General features: G+C 41.4%; 2 protein-coding genes across 2 annotated transcripts; one reads left to right on the forward strand and one right to left on the reverse strand.

Annotated features, from left to right (window-relative positions):
- The first annotated feature begins 3,122 nt into the window (after window positions 1-3,122).
- On the forward strand, window positions 3,123-6,835 carry zdhhc23b (zinc finger DHHC-type palmitoyltransferase 23b). Its single transcript, XM_061064841.1, has 4 exons — window positions 3,123-3,278; window positions 3,686-4,372; window positions 4,798-4,965; window positions 5,626-6,835. The coding sequence occupies exons 1-4, from the start codon at window positions 3,145-3,147 to the stop codon at window positions 5,897-5,899; spliced, it is 1,263 nt and encodes a 420-aa protein (XP_060920824.1). The 5' UTR covers window positions 3,123-3,144; the 3' UTR covers window positions 5,900-6,835.
- ccdc191 (coiled-coil domain containing 191) lies at window positions 6,566-19,330 on the reverse strand. The gene is made up of 17 exons (XM_061064830.1): window positions 18,942-19,330; window positions 17,765-17,803; window positions 17,365-17,500; window positions 17,090-17,245; window positions 15,829-16,007; window positions 15,476-15,699; window positions 13,976-14,114; window positions 13,687-13,877; window positions 13,214-13,466; window positions 12,275-12,696; window positions 11,228-11,319; window positions 10,817-10,899; window positions 10,608-10,709; window positions 10,372-10,515; window positions 8,967-9,119; window positions 8,049-8,203; window positions 6,566-7,097 (listed from the first exon to the last, which is right to left on the reverse strand). Exons 1-17 carry the CDS (start codon window positions 19,014-19,016, stop codon window positions 6,956-6,958), a joined length of 2,685 nt encoding a protein of 894 aa, XP_060920813.1. The 5' UTR covers window positions 19,017-19,330; the 3' UTR covers window positions 6,566-6,955.
- Window positions 19,331-19,334: the final 4 nt, after the last annotated feature.

Genomic DNA, 19,334 nt, shown 5'->3' on the forward strand with positions numbered 1-19,334 from the left:
AAGATTGTTCATAAAAATACAATCTTCAAAATCTTCTCTTCATTTGTTATCCTCCCAAAAAAAGTCTTTAGGAGCCAATTATAGCTATAAGTGACATTATTATATAAAATTGCACTAATGCCTTGCACATTAAAATTGTAGCCGTCAGAAAGAGGTATTTCATGAAGGTTTTCACATAAGCCTACAAGGAACGAGTCTCTGTATTTTGGTGCTCAACATTGAGACTACAATTAGCCTACTTTCCACTATTGTTTTTTCAAATATCTAGCCTAAAATTTAGTTTTTACAAGACACCTTTTACATTTGAGATATCCAAAATGACAAATCATTACAGGTAGTTCAAAATAACATGTATGCCTACATTTGAATGAGAAAAAAGTTATGTAATTTGAGAAAGAGGATTTGAGATATCCGCTTGCCTCCTTAAGGTGTGTAATGTTTCCTGGGCGGGGACAGTCCACATCAGCTGACGTCAGGAGGGGAACCGTGTGCTCAGTTTAGGGGGCAGAGCCGCAGGACGTCTCCCTCGACGGCGCAACACGAACCCGGATCGGACCCTACAGAGACGTATTCCTGTAAACTCGGAAAGTTAAACACACGGTTATTGACCTGCACATGCTTTTATTGTGGTGAAAACAGGGCGTTCAGTCGCTGGTGTGAGACACACCGGATACGACAGCGTTACCACGAGAAGACTTCCGTTTAGGAGCCAGGCGGAGGGAAACAGTCGGCATGTAGACACTCAGTGTTCAGGTATGTCGTGGCTGTGTTTCGGCAGCTCTTCTTTATATATTATATATATATAATTTAGTCTTAATTTAAGGGTTGTGTGCGGTGTTTGATGGCAGGGTAGTCTAAGTTTCGATCTGGGTGAACTGAGTCGAGTCCGTGATGAATCAGAAGATCAACAACCTGCAGTGTTCAACAGATTACAGCCAATTAAAGACTAATTAACTTCATAAAAACATCCACGAGTGACAGTGAGACTTAATTTACACATTAAAAATACAAGTCATCATGTGGTTTATGGGCGAACTGTATTGTAAAGTCCCTTTAAAATCCCTAAACTGAGCTTTGATACTGTCCAAGATTATTTATTATAATTATATTTTTTCAAAGATCCGGTATTGTTGCCTGTCAAATGAGCTGTAAAATAAATTTAAATGACATCTGATAACCTCCATTGATGATCCCAAATGACTGGTCTTTTGGGGGAGGTTATTGCAAATAAAACAGCAGGAGTGTACCAAGATACTCAGAGTGGGTTCCTTGTCCCCCCCCCCCCCCCCCCCACCCTTCAGAAAATATTAAATCAGGAGATTTTTTTTCTTCCGCTAAAAAATACTTATTCTGATTCTGGGGATTGAACTGCCTCCATGGTGAATGAGAAATTATCATAGCTGTTACTGTAAGATGGACAATTAAAATTGATGGTGAGGTGGTACAAGGTCAGTCGCATTGCGTGAACGGTTGAGACACCTTCTGAAATGTTAAAGTGTGTTGCCAACTCTTAATTCTGTTAACCAATCTTGAAACAGTTCTGAACATTATTGTTATTACTGTGCACCCTTTGTTAACCCTGTGCGTGTCTTCTTAAAAATGTTGATTTCTCTGGAATCCATTTATTTTTTAAACCTCTGTTGCTTCTTCTGCACTGTTTGGATATGATTAGAAAACCAACATTTAACATAAGTGTTAGGGGTGTTGGTGGGCCTAGCTATTTCTCTTTTTCCTTTGTCTTAGAAAGTGGGCGGCAGTAGCTCAGTCTGTAGGGACTTGGGTTGGGAACCGGAGGGTCACCGGCTCAAGTCCTGGTGCGGACCAAATATGGAAGTTGGTCTGGTAGCTGGAGAGGTGCCAGATCACCTCCTGAGCACTGCCGAGGTGCCCTTGAGCAAGGCACCAAACCCCCTCCCACACCATCAGCTCAGGAGCGCCCGCTGTGGGCAGCTCCGTCACTCTGGCATCTCTCCATTAGTGCATGTCCATAGGATCCTGTTTGTGCATGTGTGTATATTTCAGCCTATGTGTGTGTTGCATGACTTACAGAGTGTAAAAACAGAAACAATAAAGTAAATCTTAATCTTAAAGCTATGCTACAGTTAGCCAACAGTCTCCTGGTTGCTGGCTAAACAATTTGTACCTTTTTTTTTGTTGTTGCTGATTTTATCTTGTAAGTTTTATGGCTTTGGGACATGCATGTATTCATGGCTGCTACCTATTTGGCTTGAAATGCAGTGTTTATTTGTTAACCTTTTCAATTTTCCTGCAGCACTTGCAAGTCGACAGTTCTATATGCAGGACAGAAACTTCTCTGTGTAAAAACAGGACGTACGACTGCTGAGCACCACAGTCATGCTGTGAATGCTTGCTGCATTATTCCTTTATCTGTCAGGGAGCAGATGTGCTGCTTTTTGCTTCCACACACTGACACAGCAGTATGTCCGTTCATTTAGCCCAATCTGCCCTCTCTTTATGAGCGTACAGACTGGGCCAGCCCGAAGTGTCTCACCGGTTAGATGCTGGTGACCTTTCCTGACCCTGATGAAGCTTTTATGCTGCCAATTAGATCAGCAGCTTGCAAATTGTTATTAACACAACACACCATGTCATGCCATGATTTAGTGCTACCAGAGACTAGTCCAATGCCCTCAACAGAGATAGGTCACTTCAGAGTGAGATTTAGGATAGGATTAATCCCACCCTGTGTGCCTTACAGAGTATCTTTCAGTCTGTGATGAGGGGGACAGTAAAAAGCCTGCAGTTGTTATAAATGCTGCTACCAAGCTCACCTCAGCCCAAATCCACATGTGCCCTTTTAAACAAGCAGCAGGCTGAGACAGCTCAGCTGCTGTGAAATCATTAATGCCTGACAGATGTGGGACAGATGTGAGGGTGGGAGGTGGACTGGGTATGGTCAAATGTGCAGGGCCTACTCCACCATCTAAAACACACTCACAGAGCTGCTAAGCTGCTGCTATGTAAAAAGGTCATTACAGCAAATGGGCTTTCAGCAGTATTTTATCTGCTGCTTTAGTTGACACTAAGCTCGGTTTGATCCATCACACTAATGCTCACTAAAGTTCAGTTTATAATGGTGCCAAAACAACTTTTTTTTTTTTATACTCAGATAGACTGTCTGCCATGAAGAAGAGAGGCAAAAAGGTGCTGGAGGAGGAGAGGTTGTGCTGCTGTGAGTATGTGAACAGACATGGAGATCGCAGCCATGTAGCCGCCTGCTTCTGTGACTGCGAGGACCTGGATGATGCCTGCGACAGGTGAGAAACAATCATTTGACAAACCTGCATAGATGATTATTTTAATTGACGGTTTTTCTTCTTTCCAGGCAGGTACACGATACACTTTAGTGTTCAGAGAGTCTTCGTCATTAAAGCGCAACTGTACACAATGACAGCCTCACAGAGCTGCAAGCTTTGTTTATTTAGTTAAGTTAGTATACCACTTTTCTCAAGTCACCGCTGAGTTGTAGTGAACCGTTTACTGTGGTCAAACAGACAGATACAGGATATATTTGAATGCAGCCAGTGCCCTGCTTGAACCCCTGTAAGACAAAGTCCCTGCAATTACAGCTTAATGCCATAGATGCTGCTGAAGACAACTCACCTGTGATCTAAGAGGTTGCTTCCCTAAAGTAAAAGGATTAAACCTTCTTTTACTTCCTCAGGTTTCTCAAGAGGGAGCCTCAGAAATCTGAATCCATGTCACAGGTGGCTGAAGTGGTCACAGACCGCCTCCGTGTGCCCTGGCTGTGGGGTGGAGCCCGAAAAGTGGACTTGTCCATCATCCCTCCTCTTGTTCTCCTTCCTGTCCTGCTGCGCCTCGCTGCTCTCCACTACCTGCTCGGCATGGTGGTTATGACAGCTCTGCCTGGCCTGGTGCTGTGGTACTACTATTTCACACACCGCAAGAAGGGACGGACGCTCTTCTTCTTGAGCCTGGCCCTCTTCTCCCTGTCGTACATGTACTACCTTTTCATCACAGAGGTGTTCCCAAATGGGGATCTTGGCCTTGTGCAGCTAACGGTGGTAACAGCAGGTGTCTTGCTCACCCTGGTAGCCCTAATCCACACAAAAAGAGATCCCGGCATCTTGCGTCCAAATCAGGAAGCAGTCCACAGCACAGTGACATATTACACCCCTCTAGCAGACAGAGACCCGGCAGTCAACGGGGGGAGGCAGGAAGTGACGATGGTATCCAATCGGGCAGGACTGACGGAGCAGGTGGGGGACGAGCTGAAGGAAAATAACAAAAGGAACTGGTGTGCAGTGTGCGGAGTGGTGCAGCCACCGAGGGCCGGACACTGTCGGATCTGTGGCGTCTGCGTGCAGCGTCTCGACCACCACTGTGTCTGGTGGGTCCTATCAAAACTCTTCTCACCTGACTTGTCAGCACTGTTCCTTTGTTTTGTCTCACATCTCAAACGCTGTGGTGTTCTTATTTGTCCTATGCTTGTTTTTTGACACAAACTATTCAATAAATATACAAAGCAGCCTTTAAATTTCAAAACAATACCAATAAGTTAGGTTTTTCTTTCCAGGAAACAAGGTGTTAAGTGTTAGCAATTCCGGTTTCTTCATTGTCGTTATTTGTATGTTGTCGAGTCAGCATGACATATTAACTACAGCAACAAGTGAATATATATCTGTTCATAAAACTTATATGTCTGGTCCTGCATGTGTGTACAGTAATGTAACCCTGTGGTCTCAGTTCAATGTTTTGTCTACCTCTGTGTGTGTACCCGTGTTTGTGTGTCCCCTCCTGTCGGTGCTTGAGTAGGATAAACAGCTGTGTGGGGCAGGCCAATCACCGCAGCTTCCTGCTTACACTCGTCCTGTTCCTGTTGACGTCCCTGTACGGGATCAGCCTGGTGCTGCAGAGCGTGTGTCCCAAACAACGCCTATTCACAGCCCTGCTCTACTGCCCGGGGGTCTACAACCAGTACAGGTAGGTACTAAGAAGAAACATGTTCACACTTGGTACACTCAGGGCTGGGTTACTGTATTCCCTCTTTGCCAAACACCTTATTGTTGTCAATATTATTATGCAAGAAGATGCATGATTAATCTTATTTGGAGAAAAATAAACATCCCTGAATTGTATTTGTGTCCGAGCGTCTTGGAAAGCTCAAGCTGTTGTAAAAAGACTGACTGTTTTTTTCTCAGAGCAATGTGAGAGTGCGGAGTGTAATTAAGACAGTTAATACAATCTATTCTGGTAGCTCTATACTGTAAGTGAATTTCAACCTTCAGCACAGTTAGATCAACCTTAGACTACTAAACTCAGAACTTGTCTTCATTGTCATCATGTCCTGCATACTTCCAAATATATACATTTTTTTACTGTAAGGGATTTTAAATTGGTCATACAATACATTTTTTTTAATAATCACTTACAAAGCAAAGTACATGACACATTGTAGTTTAATTTATAGTGTACCATTTACCGGTACATTCAAGCTGGTTAGTATCATGTGTACACTGGAGACTAACTGATCATTTAAATGAACAGTCATTTCCTTTTATGTCAGATAGATGCAATCTGCGCTGTGTTTCATTGTGACTCTCCTGCAGAATAGAGTAACTTTTATATTTGTCTGTCTTCCAGCACCGCTCTTTGCTTCACCTGTGCCTGGTACTGTAGTATTGTGACCGGTGGCCTGCTCCACTTGCTGGTGGTACAGGTCATCAATGTCAGCTACAATGTGACCGAGCGCGAGGCTCGAGTTGCCCTGCGAGACAAAACCGCTCACAGCGCCTGCTGGGGACTCATCGTGGACACTGGCATCTACTCTCGAGGTTTCCGTGACAACTGGGCAGAGTTCATGACCATGGGGGAAAACCTTAGTCCTCCCTGTCCTGCCCCAACAGACCTGGTGTGAGAGACTGTAACACAGCTGTGATTTAAAAAAAAAAAAAAGACTTTGGAGTTCATCGTTGCTGTTCTGTTTATGTCCACTTGATGGCAGCATGGCTCCTTTGCTGGCTGAGAGCCCCCAGGACTGAAATCACCCGGTTACTGAAGCCCTGACGTTGACACATAGCAATAATTTCACACCTCAGTGAGATACATTCAGTCCTCTTAATGTCACTGATAACTGGCATCTCCTCCATGCAGCTTTATCCACTCACACTTTAACTGCCTTTCACTGCTGCCTCATTTCCTCTCATGCCCAGCAAACATCACTGTTTCCGTCACACTGATGGTCTTCCCTGGTCTAAATTGGCTTTATGTCTCCCATACATTTTAGTGCCTTGCTGGGAGACAGCATACAAGAAAAAAAAAAATGAGCGAACGGTTCGTCTGTTGATGCTCTTAATCCTGGAGTTGGTCAATCCTGCACAGAGCATGTATTGCGCTTTATTTCAAGGACGCTCTTTTCTTTGCACACATCATTTGTTTCACATCTACAAACTCCTAACAACAGTCTTCACCAAGCAGGACACCTTACTTCACTTGTGAAATGTGTTGTGGTTATCTGTGACAGACATGTCAAACATCACATCACCAATCACATAATCTGGCTCATTAAATTCTGCTGTGTGTCATTGCATTATCATAATTAATGATTTGCTTGTTATGAGGAGGTGAATAGCCACTTTTACTCTCAAACTACATAAAACTGTATTTAACAACTCTGGAAAAATAAATACAAACAATTCACATAATGTCAGCTATAGAAGTTATCAGTGGTTTTCATTATAGCTGCTTTTATAAATTGTCAAAGAGATTGAAAGTCTTTTATTGGTATCCTGAACAGTGTATGGATTTATCTGTGTTGATTCTCTTTATTTATAATAAATAAATGTGAGGAATATGCAGTGTGTTCTCTTAACGTTTGCATACATGTGTCCTCTCCTAAGTTACTGAGATGTTGTCAATGTGGGCCTGAGGTTTTCCTCTGACAGTCATGGTTTCTTCCAGTGTCCAGTTGTCTTTACAGCGGATGGGAGCAGAAATCAGGCAGGACCTCAGTCACTCTCCGGCCCAGCCTCTCCCGTCGCACTTCCTTCTCTCTTTCCTTTCGCAGCTGACACGGAAGCTGCCTCCAGGCCAGGAAGCATCGCCGCAGCACCCGTCTGAAGTGCAGGCAGATGGAGGGGCAGACGGGAACAAGCAAGTGAGTAATAAAAAATGAATTATAGAGACCTCTGGGTTGATGAGGCCTAATGAGTTTTCACACGGTGTCACTGGAGGCTTATTGACAATGGCAGCTTGGCAGCCAGTGGAAATACACCTACAGGCTGTGGTCATTTAGTTAAACTGACATTAAAAGCTCAACTTGATTAACATTCACATTTTATGGCAGTAAGTATGAAATCATTGTTGTACCGAGGCTGAAGTAAACGTTCATTTTGATCACAATGGGAAAAGGGTGACAAAATAATATGCTGTTTTTTAAGCATAATAAGAAAAACAAATTGTGTTTCTACTATTAAACTATTTAGATGCAAATGAGGAAAGTTCCCAAAGAGTGACCTAGCTGACATTATTTAATTCACTCGGGCCACTTGGATCTTAGAATAACAGTTCCAATGTGCCTGTCCATCCTTTCTGTCTGTGTTGAAATATTTCAATAACTTTGGAGCTCATATGTCATTACTTTAACATTCACATCAGCCTTAGCTGTAATGTTGGTGCAGATGAGTGAATGTTTGCATTATACACATATGATAAACCACAGTAGGATAGTGAACATGCTAAACATGAAACATGCTAAATAATGTGCTTGCATTGTGATACTCCCTGAACAAATGTACGCAGGGCTTATTGGCTCCTATTACCAGGTCCAGTGAATGACTTTAAACCTGAGAGGTTCATTAGTGCCAACAGTGGTCAAAATATTGGTTTTACTTCATGCAAACTGATGTGATATTTCATGTCAACACGTATTTAAACTTTGACAAGCCACTGGGCCAATTTTTAATATCACACCTTGTTAGTGGGTTATGTTTTCGGGGGAGGGGGGGTTTGGGGACACACTGCAGCATATGCACAGTTAACATATGGGAAATTCACAGGTAGCAAACCTGTTATTGTGCTCCTGAGACAGCTCCTGACGGTCCCACTCCAGCAGCCTCTCCTGGCTCACATGGTCCAGCAGTGCCAGCAGAAACCTCCTCAGAGTGCAAGTGCGATAATAACGCTCCGCTCTCTCTTCTTGAATCATCCGCCAGTCCTTCAGCTGAAATGGACAACAGTCACTCTTACGAGAGGTATAGTTTGAAGTACAATAATTAATCTTGATAATTATTTTAAACCTTGGGAATGCTGAAAAACACCCAAACCATCTTTCACAGTAGAATCCACATCAAATTATTTCCAAGTTAGCTTCACTTATGAGGAGGAAAGTGGCTTAAGGAACTTTCAGACCGTTTAGATTTTCTTATTTCTTTGCTGATGTTGTCCATTATGCAGGGGAAAATGTAAAAAAAAATAAAAGCTGTTTTAGCAGTGTGCAGTTTATCACCTTTTTCTGACACCTGCTGCCCAGGAACAATTTCAAACATGTAAATAAAATAGTAGTTAGAAATGGTCAGCCTTGTTGCTGATGATCTAGTTTGTCATCAAGAGGTGTCTCTATTCATTTTAGTCAATTTCACAAGCTGTAAAACACTCCTCCTGGCAGCTTACATAAATTAGAGAGGAAGGAGGAAATCATCTCTGGTAGTAGATGGGGAGACTGCCCCCCTGTGTGAACACATTATTGAGCCAGAATCTATTTCTTTACTTTGCTTTGGGGACAAAAAGTGGCTTCCCTCAGAGAAAGACTCAAGTTAAGACTTGAATGAAAGTGAAAAATGACAAATAAGGCCAGTTCGATGTTACCAAACATATCTTTATTATCTTTAATATGTATTTCAATCTCATCCAAGTTATGAAGTTGTATTTTTTTAATGACATATTTTATGTGTGTGTGTGATTGTGTGTGCTGTGTGCATACTCACTCTTTTCCAGCAGCTTAAGCCCCTCTGCAGCAAAGCGTGCTGGTACAGTTGGTCAGCAGAAGCTTCCCTCTCAGAGAGGGACTCTCTTGCTGATTGCAGCCAGCCTTGTGTGCAGCGCCTCAGGAGGAAGAGATTGTGGTGACGGTCTGCCAGCTGGCGAGGATTGAAAAGAAAAGCGTCGATACGCACTGATGAATGCATCCAAACTCAATCGTATGTGCCATGTCAAAAACAATAGAGCGGTGTCAAATGAAAAGCCGCCTGTCTTCGACTGCATCGCACATTCAGCACAGAGGGTTTATATATGATCTATGTTCCATGTATGCACAGGAGAATTTGTGTGGTATTGTGCGAACACAGAAACATTTTGAAGACTTAATGGAGATTCTATCAGAGAATGTGGCTAGAAAGTTGTTTCACATGCTTTGGATATGTTCCTCTCTGTCTTCTTTGAGTTTGAGTATCCAGAAGTATAAGCAAGTTTCATAGCCTTGGCTTGGAATGCTTAATCTGATTCTGAGTACCGTATTTCTACTGGATCCAGTATGTCCATTTCTTCAATAATACAATGTTAGATGTTTTAGATTGGGTGTCATTAGGTGGGTGGTCCCTTATTATCATAATGGTTAACTTCACATAACATAACATTCCAAAGTGCTTCACAACCAGGCGACAGTACGAATAAACAAATGATAATAAAGAACAGTCTTTGCAGAAACAATATAGATACAGACTAAATTAACGAACGCATACAAAGTGGCAGCTGAAGCAAACAGGAGATATATAAAGAGCTAATATTCTAATGTTAAATCCTGTTTAAAGTTTAATATCTTGAACATGTCTGTTCCTGCCATCCATGTTTAAGCAACTGCAATACAATATTCAAGACAACATTACCACGGTTAAATCTGCTTTGAACAGATTTAGACTTTGTAATCTTCCTCTGAAAGAAATCTGAACAGGCTTTAAAACATGAGAGTGATGTGCTTCCCCAGTTTCTGAATGAAGAACAACAACTCGTAATTTGTGGAGATATAAATGATAAAGAGCCTTCAACAATCTCTTTAAGTGAGTGCCTCCAAGAAAGATAGCAAAGACAACTACATGTGATTTTTTAGTGTATAAGCAACATGCAGGAAGCTTTTTCTTATTCAAAATTAACCTCAGTGTGTTCTGGACTTGGATCAACAATTGAAGGTCAAAATTTCTCCCCTCCCCCTTGTTGTAATTCGCTTGTTGCAGGAGTGTGTGTGATGACGGAAAGCCCGACATGCTCCTTGCACAGTTTCACGCTCGAATAGGATTTTAATGTACTCTTCAAAGTTAATGCCAAATTCGATCCCACCTCCTGGGTCAATAGTGGGTGGGTTAGAGGACTCAAAAAACAGTCTGACAGCTGAATTACCAGTATGTTGCATTGTCTGAGCTGTAGGAGGCGTATCCACGGCGCCAGGCCTTGACGTAGAAGTACGTTTCTGTGGTAGTGTTGACGTGCCAGCTGAAGGAGCTCCTGTTGCCTTTTCAGTTGCCTCATTTTTTCCTCTTCCCTCTACACACAGAAAGACAGTGACATGATTTAAATGTGTAATTTGTCGACATTTTATGCCACTTAGAGTGTCTTAGCTATAAATACACTTTTACCTCTCTTTCCTGCCGTTTCTCCTCTCTCTTCTTCTCTGCTGCTAAGCGTTTCTCCTCCTCTTCCTCCCTCTGCCTCTGCTCCTCGGCAGCTTTCATCTCAGCCTGGAAAAGATGCATTTATGGCCGTTAAATTTGTGTTATTCTTACATTACTGCTTCAGGCTTGTCTTTCCAAACAGTGTGGTGGTTCAAAAAGACAACAACTTGTACCAGTTTTTCCTCTTCCTTCTTCCTTTTCAGTTCCTCAATTTCCTTCCTCCTCTCTGCCCGTTGATGTGCACGAACCTCCATGGCTTCAGGGAGAGGGACAGAGGTGAGAGTAGCACAATATTAAGTGAATATTTGATTATAACTTTACATTTCGGCTCTTTATACTCTGAACACGTACGTCAAAGTCAGAGCAGACATCACACAAGCACTACTATTGAATCACTTAAGACCTAAAGGCTTTTATGTATGCAAATTATTCTGCATTCTTGTGAGTCAGGGTCATGCAGTTTTTTGACAAAAGAGACACAGCATTCTTTTGCCACTTGTAAAATATATGAATATGATACATATGGTTTGAAAAGCTTCTATGTCGTATGTGTATGCTTTTAAGTGAAGGATTTGCAGACTGACCCGTGATGATTGGATGTGGACATCTCTGCTGCGAAACAGCTTTCCTCCGAGGTGCACAGAAACCTTCAGGTTCTCCAGTAGCTCTCTGTGCTCTGCAACAGAAACAAAGCCATTGACACAGAAACACTAAGGCTGCTCATAACACTGTCTACAACCTCACCTGTTCCTCATTATTGTCTGGCCCTTTACAATTCAGACAGGCATCGACCTAGCTAACCTTGTTAGAATGGCCTAAATCTATAAAAGAGTTCCAATGAGGTGCAAAAACTTTTTCTTTTTCAAACGGTTACAAAGATTTTTACAGACTTATGCGAAAGCCTGTTTCATTTGGAATCTCATAAATGATATATGATTAAATGAACAATGAGTGGAAAAAATTATACATTTTGCACAACCTCCTAACTTCAGCTCTCTCCTCGCTTCAAAATCCCTCTGTAGCGTACTCTTTGTATCCGCTCCGATGTGAGTTGTATTCAAAAGGGAAGGCTATTAACGGATAATGACTTTTACTTTGGTTCACCACGCTGTAGCTGCTGAAAATCAATAAATCTCTACTATTCCATGCATACTGTATGAGATATCACCCTAAAAGGGTGTTTTTTAGTTAAAATCCTTTCAACCCTCCATTACCCATTGAGATTTTCACAGACAATGATGTGCCAAAACATTCTCCATTAGTCAGCAGTGCTGAAAGTGGAGCGAGCTAGCCTCAGTGATTTTCATGTCTGTAGAGAGTTTGGAGTACAATCTGGGCATGTAAATGGACTTGGACTGGTTTAAGTCTTCCCTAGTCTTCTAACAAGTGGCTTTATTAACAGTTAAAAAGTAAGTTACTACTGTTTTATCTAAACCCTATTAAGACATAACTAAAGAAAACATTAGGGTTGCCAGGTTGTAGACAATTTTAACTTCCAAAATGGAGACCATTTGACCTTCTGGTTAAGGAAAATCATCAAACTTTTTTGTCAACATATTTGTATGTGATATTTGAACTGAACAATCTAGAAGTTGGTTGCTTTGAATTGTCACACTATGCAGCGAGTCTACCTCTGCTCTGTGGGGTCAGTGCTGTGGCTTTTGGGTCTCTGGCCTCGCAGTACTGAGAGCTGGGTAAGTTGTGCAGTTCTCTCCATGTCCAGCTCCAGGCTCACCACGCTCTGCTCCTCCTTCAGCCGAGTGATCTGCTCCTGCTGCTCCTTCAGCAGATTCCTCTGCTGCGTGATGATCTGCTGCTGGACGGCATGTCTGTTCTCAAACCTGCTGCCCAGAGGCCCTGTGCTTCTTAAACAGGGAACGCCATCGCCCTCACCTCTCCACTGTACCTCGTGGAGCTCAGCAGCACTCGGTGCTGCATGATGTCGGGTCACCTGCCAAGGCTGAGTGGGCTGTGTCAGAGCACCCACAGGGGCCTTTCTCTGATGTGGTGCAGAGGTGTTAGGGGTTAAGGTGCCTGACTTGTGGCGATCTTCCTGCAGAGGAGGAAACAGAGCAAAAATGGAGATGGTGTCTTTAAGACATGTAAAAAAAAAAAAAAAGTCTAGTTAAAGCTGAAGGGGAGAAACATGGATAATGTATTGAGCTCCTTAATCTTAACTAAGCCCCAGGAATTGTAATACATATAAGCAGCAATGCTCTTGTTTGACCCCTTCAACATGAACTCCTGCAAGTTCTTCTTCTGCTCATGTTTCTTTTGCCCCTCAGGCTCTGCACTATTCCTCTTATATTGCTTTACAATTATTTCTATCTGCTCTATAGCTTTCTGTCCCCTATACCTTTTTTTTACTACCTCTTTCCAGAAGTGTGAATTTTTCAGCGGGAAAAAGTTTGATTTTGATATCCTTTATTAATCCCTGAGGGAAATTCGGGTTTCTTTGCTACTGTAGACTTTCTGAGAAACGTTCAGGTCATCCCAAGCAGTGTTAAGACACCATTTTTTTTCTTAGTTTGGACCCAGTCTTTTGGCATCATGAGGAGTTAATCTCTCACCTTATTTGTCCTCTCTGGCTCAGTAGATGCAGCCTCAGGTGGGGCCATTATGAGCTGACATTTTTGGGTTCCTGTGGCCTTTAGTTTGCCTGTTGTTGCTGCGTTGATTAAGGAAGTCATCTTGCGTCTTGTCTCCTGCTGCTGGGCCAAAAGCTCTCGTTGTTCCTTCTCCATCCGACACCATAGATGCCAATTATTCAGACATTGTCGTAACAACCGCCTCCTGTCACTCTCTGCAGCCCGCTGGCATTGTCTAAAGTAAATAGAAATGTGATTGCATTTTTAACCCTTAGTTATTGCTTGGTAATAGGCTGCAAATCAGTAAATGTCTCCTAAGAATACTGCTATAAATGAGAATGTAATTTAGAATATCAAGTAATTAACTTGTGTGTCATTTATCAAATGCAGGGTTTATAGAATGACAGCTTTAAGGGCTCTTTAGCATTATTTCTTTTTTTTTTTTTAGCTCTTGCCTGTTTTCAGCTCGTAGCTCCTCCTCTGTCCTTGCCACTTCTCGCTGCCTTTGTTGAGCCCACAAAACTGCCCGCCACGCTCGCCATGCCCTCAGTTGCCTCTTCCAGTCACAGAGGGCCATGGCCTTACCCAAACGCAGCCTTCGATCCAACACTACAGAATACCATCCAGAGAAATGCTTCTGCAGACACTAAAAACATGAATGCCCACAAGTTAGCAGATCTAAAATATTACAATTGCTGTACAAACCTGTAAAGTAAACTGACACACACAGTAACAGGTTCTTACCTTGAGGTCATGCATGTGAACCTTGGTCATAATTTTCTCTTCTTTATGTAGTTGCTCTGTGTGCTGCTGTTTTGAAGGAAGTGGAGGAGCTGACTGGAGGCTTCTTGCTGCCCTCTGCCCTTCCACTCTCTCCCTCTCCCTGTTGACAATAAAATGCATGTAGTAGACCTGGGCAGTGTATAGAGGATTAAAGTTATAGCCAAAGGTTGCAGTGAAAAAAAAGTCTAAAATAATCCATAAGTATGAATACCATAATAATGGCTGTAGAATAAAGTTATGCTAGCAGCATACATACTAATAGATGGTTGTGAGGGCTAAGGTCAGTCAGCCAAGCTTCAAATCAATGTGTCAAACATTCTTGGATGGTCGAACTAAAATGTTGTACTGAATGTAGTGACCCCCAGTTAGGAGTTGCAATAGTCAATGTGTGATAACACAAGAGCCTGTACCAGGAGCTGTGTAGCATGCTCTGACAGAAAGGGTCTGATGATCTTCCTGTCAACTGTACAGGGCAAATAGACATGGCCATGCAATTTAAGCCACGTGAACCTTAAATGTTAGCTGGTCATCAATCATGACACCCAGGTTCCAAGCAGACTGTGTGCATGAGTTTAGTTGGTCCAAGCTGGATGTTGATCTGTGCTTGCATAGAGGGACTGGCTGGGATGACAAGGAGCTCAGTCTTTGTAAGGTAAGTTGAAGGTGGCGTTCATCCATTTAGAGATATCAGCAAGACCCTTTTTTGCCAAGACTGTAATGTCATCTGGCGGGAATGACAGCAAGAGCTGGGTATCGTCAGCATAGCAATGGAATGAGACACCATGGGAGCGGATGATTGTATAAAGAGAGGTGGTGGATACTGAGAAGAGAAGGGGACCAGTCACTGACCCTTGAGGCACCCCTGTGGATAAATTGTGTGCTTTTGACCCTTATACCCTTCCAAGACACTCTGAGGGTGCCCTCACGCTATGCCCAGAAGCCCCGTGCCCAAGCACAATTGTCCTCACAGCCTGTTCCCCCACCAAGCCTGCCCTCAGAATTATTCATGCTAGTTTTAATTGCATGCTTATTTTGTCTTTAACATTTACTTAGTACTTAATTGCAGTTTTCCTCTTAATCTACTGTACCCAGGTCTGTAGTTGTGAAGGGCTTAAGCATCAAATTCACCAAGTCATTAAAAAAACAATAGTTAAGTATATAATTGATAGTTTATAGGACATATTTTCATTGTCCAGACATAGAAAAAAGCCTTTTCACACTTTTTTTTACACGTCTCTCTCATTGTTCTGGCCCTGGGCTTATTTTCCCTCTACAGGGACACTCCTACAATAACAGTTTGGGTCAGGGATTTTGCACATCAAAGACTTACTTTTGAAGAGATTACTGTCAACCATTGGAGCAAATACCAGACAATGCAACAAGGACAGGGGGGGGGGTGAGGGTAATCACAGCTTTGAGCAATTCTGAAACCACTTCAGCCGAGGGGAGCTGTTGCCATACCTCTGTCGAACCAACTGCTCCAGGCCTCTCCTCTCCTCCCTCTGACGTCGCAGCCTCAACATCTCCTGCTGTACCAGCTCCTCCTGCCTCCGCACCTCCTGCTTCTTCCTCCTCTCCACTTCTTGTTCCCTGCTCTTAGCCTCCTCTCTGGCCCCCCGCTGAGCCTCCCTTGCTCTCTGTTGCCTGTGCCTCTCAGCCTCCCGCCGCGCCCTATTCTCCCGCACCTTCAGTGTAAATCACAGAAGATTAGTCTAATTAAGAACAACTATGCTTCACACATTGTTTCAGTTGTTTCACTTCGCATTTGTGTCTTGAGGAATTAGGAAACCTGCAACGTGAAACCTGAAACGTACCTGCAAGTGTCGAGCTTCCATGGTCACAATCGGGTCTCTGAACTTCTTCCTTGTTTGTCCTACATCCAGAGCCAGTTCCTCCATCACCTCAGAGTCCAGCACCTCCTGCTCCATCAGGTCTTGAAGGAAGCTGCTAACAGCACTCTGCTCTTCTTCCTCTGCCAGGCAGTTGTATAGATCTATGGGTATCAAAGGGGTAATATTACATCTGAAAGAGCCTTGTGAGAGATTTACATTTTTTAATCCATGTACATCACTCTTTGTACTTTAAATTATTTCTGCACATTATTAAGTATAAAATAAGGTTGTTGATTAAAGTAATTTCCTTTTCAGGTCATTTCACCACTGTGTGAAAGTCATCGAACCAAGAGTCAACAATTGTTTGAGAAAGATAATCAATCACAAAAAACTTTTGTTAACTATGAGTAGAATGTAATAGGTTTTCAACTGCATTAGTGCAACATTTCAGATTTGCCAGTCACTTGTTAAAAAGTGACAAGATTACAGTATGTATCCTTTGTATGTAGGACTATGGAACTCAAAATACCAAAAGTGAGCACATTGTCCAAAAACAAAAAAAACATAAAGAAAAGAAAGAAAAATGAATTGAATGATCACTAATTTTTATTTGAAGCAAGTTTAACATCCCTGCTTGTATATTTTCCAAACATACTCAAATAAAGGAATAGAGGAAAAGGAGGAGATCAATCTTCAAAAAAATTGTGATAAGCTGATAGGGTCAGACATTATTTGTTTTAGATTGATATAAATGCTAAAAACTACTGGTCTTGTGTAGTCTGTAAATAGTTTGAAAAGTATCTAATGTTTAAATTGTTTAGGTTTTGGTCAAAAAGAGACTTTTAAATGCACGTGTGGCCTATTGTTTCATCTCAATTTATTGGAAAAATAGTCATAATATTATCAAACATACAACATTGATCGACAGAATCCTGAGCTTGGATTATGGGGTTTCATTGTTGTTGTGTTGGTAGTTACTATTTGGAGTCAGAGTTACTTAAAAATGACTTTGTTTGCAGTAAACTGCTCCTTACAGGACATTATGCACCCACTGCAGAAGTATGTAGTACAAATCTTACTGTTAATAATTAAGCCTTATCTATGTTGGCTTGTAATACCAAATATAAATCTCCTTTTCTAATATATTGCTAAGTAAGTCAAGTTGAAACTTGCCTTGATGTATTCAAACAAAGAACAACAGATAGATTGGACATGAAGCACAGTTTCTGTCCTTGATTCATACCATCAAAGTTGTTGTATTTCAGGTCAGCAGGTTGAGGTCTAGCCAATGCAACAGGGCTTCTCGTCCCAGCAGAGCACATCATGTCATCCTCCTCCTCCTCCATCTCCAGCTGCAGACGCAACTTACTGCTCAGCCAATCACCAAGAAGAGCCTGAGCTGCAAAAAGAAACCAACAACATTTTTTTTATCCTGCTGCTGCCCAGATTGAACCTTTTATATTATACGTAACACTTCTCCTGAGGCACCTTGTTATTTTTTTCCATGGGCTGACCTACCTTCACTGTAAGCGTCATCATGGTCTCTTAACTGGTCAGAGCTTTGCAGAGGCACGGGGAGGCTGTTGGTGCCTGAATGAGGTTTCTTTTGGGAGAAGACTTCGGATACAGCCAACTCTGAAGCCGTCTCCACACGCTGCATAGAACAAAACAGACTCACGAACTTGAGGTTATTTTTAATTACTCATTAATCAGATAATCATTAAAACTACTGTTCAGTCCATAAATGGTAATAAAACACAGAAAATATCCTTCAATTCAAGTTGAATTAAATCTTTTCAATGTTTTCTTTGTCCACTAACCCTCCAAAATCCAAAGTAAAACATATTACAGTAATACTAAAACAGATATTATGACAATATAACAGCTCACAGCTGCACAAGCACATATGTTTTCTCACCTTCCTCCACTGATCGATATCGCCATTTTTCACATGTATCTGTCCATAAAAGAAAAACAAATCCAAGAGTATGTGTAAGTTTGCAAGGGCACGTAAAGGACAGCTGAAATGCTTTTCTCATGGTCACCCGACTTTAAAATGCTCAGGTAGATTGCAGACACCTTGAGCTGTAAGCCTAGTGTGCATAGTAAAGTCTGAGCCAAATCCTAATGTCTGCAAAATATTTCACAGGACAGCTAAGCTGTTGCCTTGAATCAGCAGATTACTTCAAATTCATATCCCAGACGTCCAGAAGACTGTGCTGTGCTGGGAGTGATTCTGCTATCTCTGTCTCATGCAGGTATGATGTAGTTTATCTGAAAGAGGCCATTTATATGACAGTTGTCTGCTGTCATGAGCAATGCCTTCATAACACTGATGTGCTTCTTCTGAATTCACAAATCCTATAGGGAACTTTTAACAATCAGGTTTTTTTCTTCTAGGGGATTTGATATTCACAGGGAAAATGTTTACATAGTTAACATTTACAGAAAAATGTTTCTTCTCAAATGAGAACCTTTAGAAATCTTAGCTAAATATTTAGAAATCAAAGCTCAATATTTAGAGTCTTAACTAAATATTTAGTTTATATTCTATATATTTAGCTTTGATTATAAATATTTAGAGTCTTAACTAAATATTTAGTTTATATTCTATATATTTAGCTTTGATTATAAATATTTAGAGTCTTAACTAAATATTTAGTTTATATTCTATATATTTAGCTTTGATTATAAATATTTAGAGTCTTAACTAAATATTTAGTTTATATTCTATATATTTAGCTTTGATTATAAATATTTAGAGTCTTAGCTAAATATTTAGAAGTCGTTGCTAAATATTTAGTTTATATTCTATATATTTAGCTTTAATTATAAATATTTACAATCTTAGCTAAATATATAGGATCAAAGCTAAATATTTAGAATGTAAACTAAATGTTTAGAAACGTAGCTAAATATTTAGAGGGCTAAATGTGGAGAAATGTTGTTGTTATTTGTAGTGTGCGCAACTTTACAATCGGTGCCCCATATAATTATTTATTTAGAAAAGTCAGCCACAGTTGATTTCATTTGACCTCAGAGACAGGTATTACAAACGCTTTATAACTCTATTTAGTATTAAAGGTTTAATTTACCTTGTGTGCAGTTGTTTCACTCTTGCCGAGCTTCCTCCAATTAAACAGGTGAGGATTATGACCTGGGAACGTCATCTGTTTGGCGATAGAGCTTTAACTCTCTGCTACTAGCCTATAATCAAATACCAACTATTAAGATACATTTCCCCACAAACGCTAAGTTTAGAGGGAAAACCAGTTCAAATGTATTTAAACGTAACATGTGAATAAGTCACCACAGAGTGCCAAAGCAAACACAAGAATTGAACACCTAACTGCCCTCCTCGTTACATGGGTTACTGGGTAATGTAGTGCGTTAACCCGATTTCTAGACTTATCGGAGAATGTCAGGACTACATGTCCCACTACGCTTTCTTTGTCGTTCATGCTCTTCTCTGGTAACCATAGCAACGG

The sequence above is a fragment of the Labrus mixtus genome, chromosome 19, assembly GCF_963584025.1.
Source record: "Labrus mixtus chromosome 19, fLabMix1.1, whole genome shotgun sequence".
In the NCBI taxonomy this organism is placed as follows: domain Eukaryota; kingdom Metazoa; phylum Chordata; class Actinopteri; order Labriformes; family Labridae; genus Labrus; species Labrus mixtus.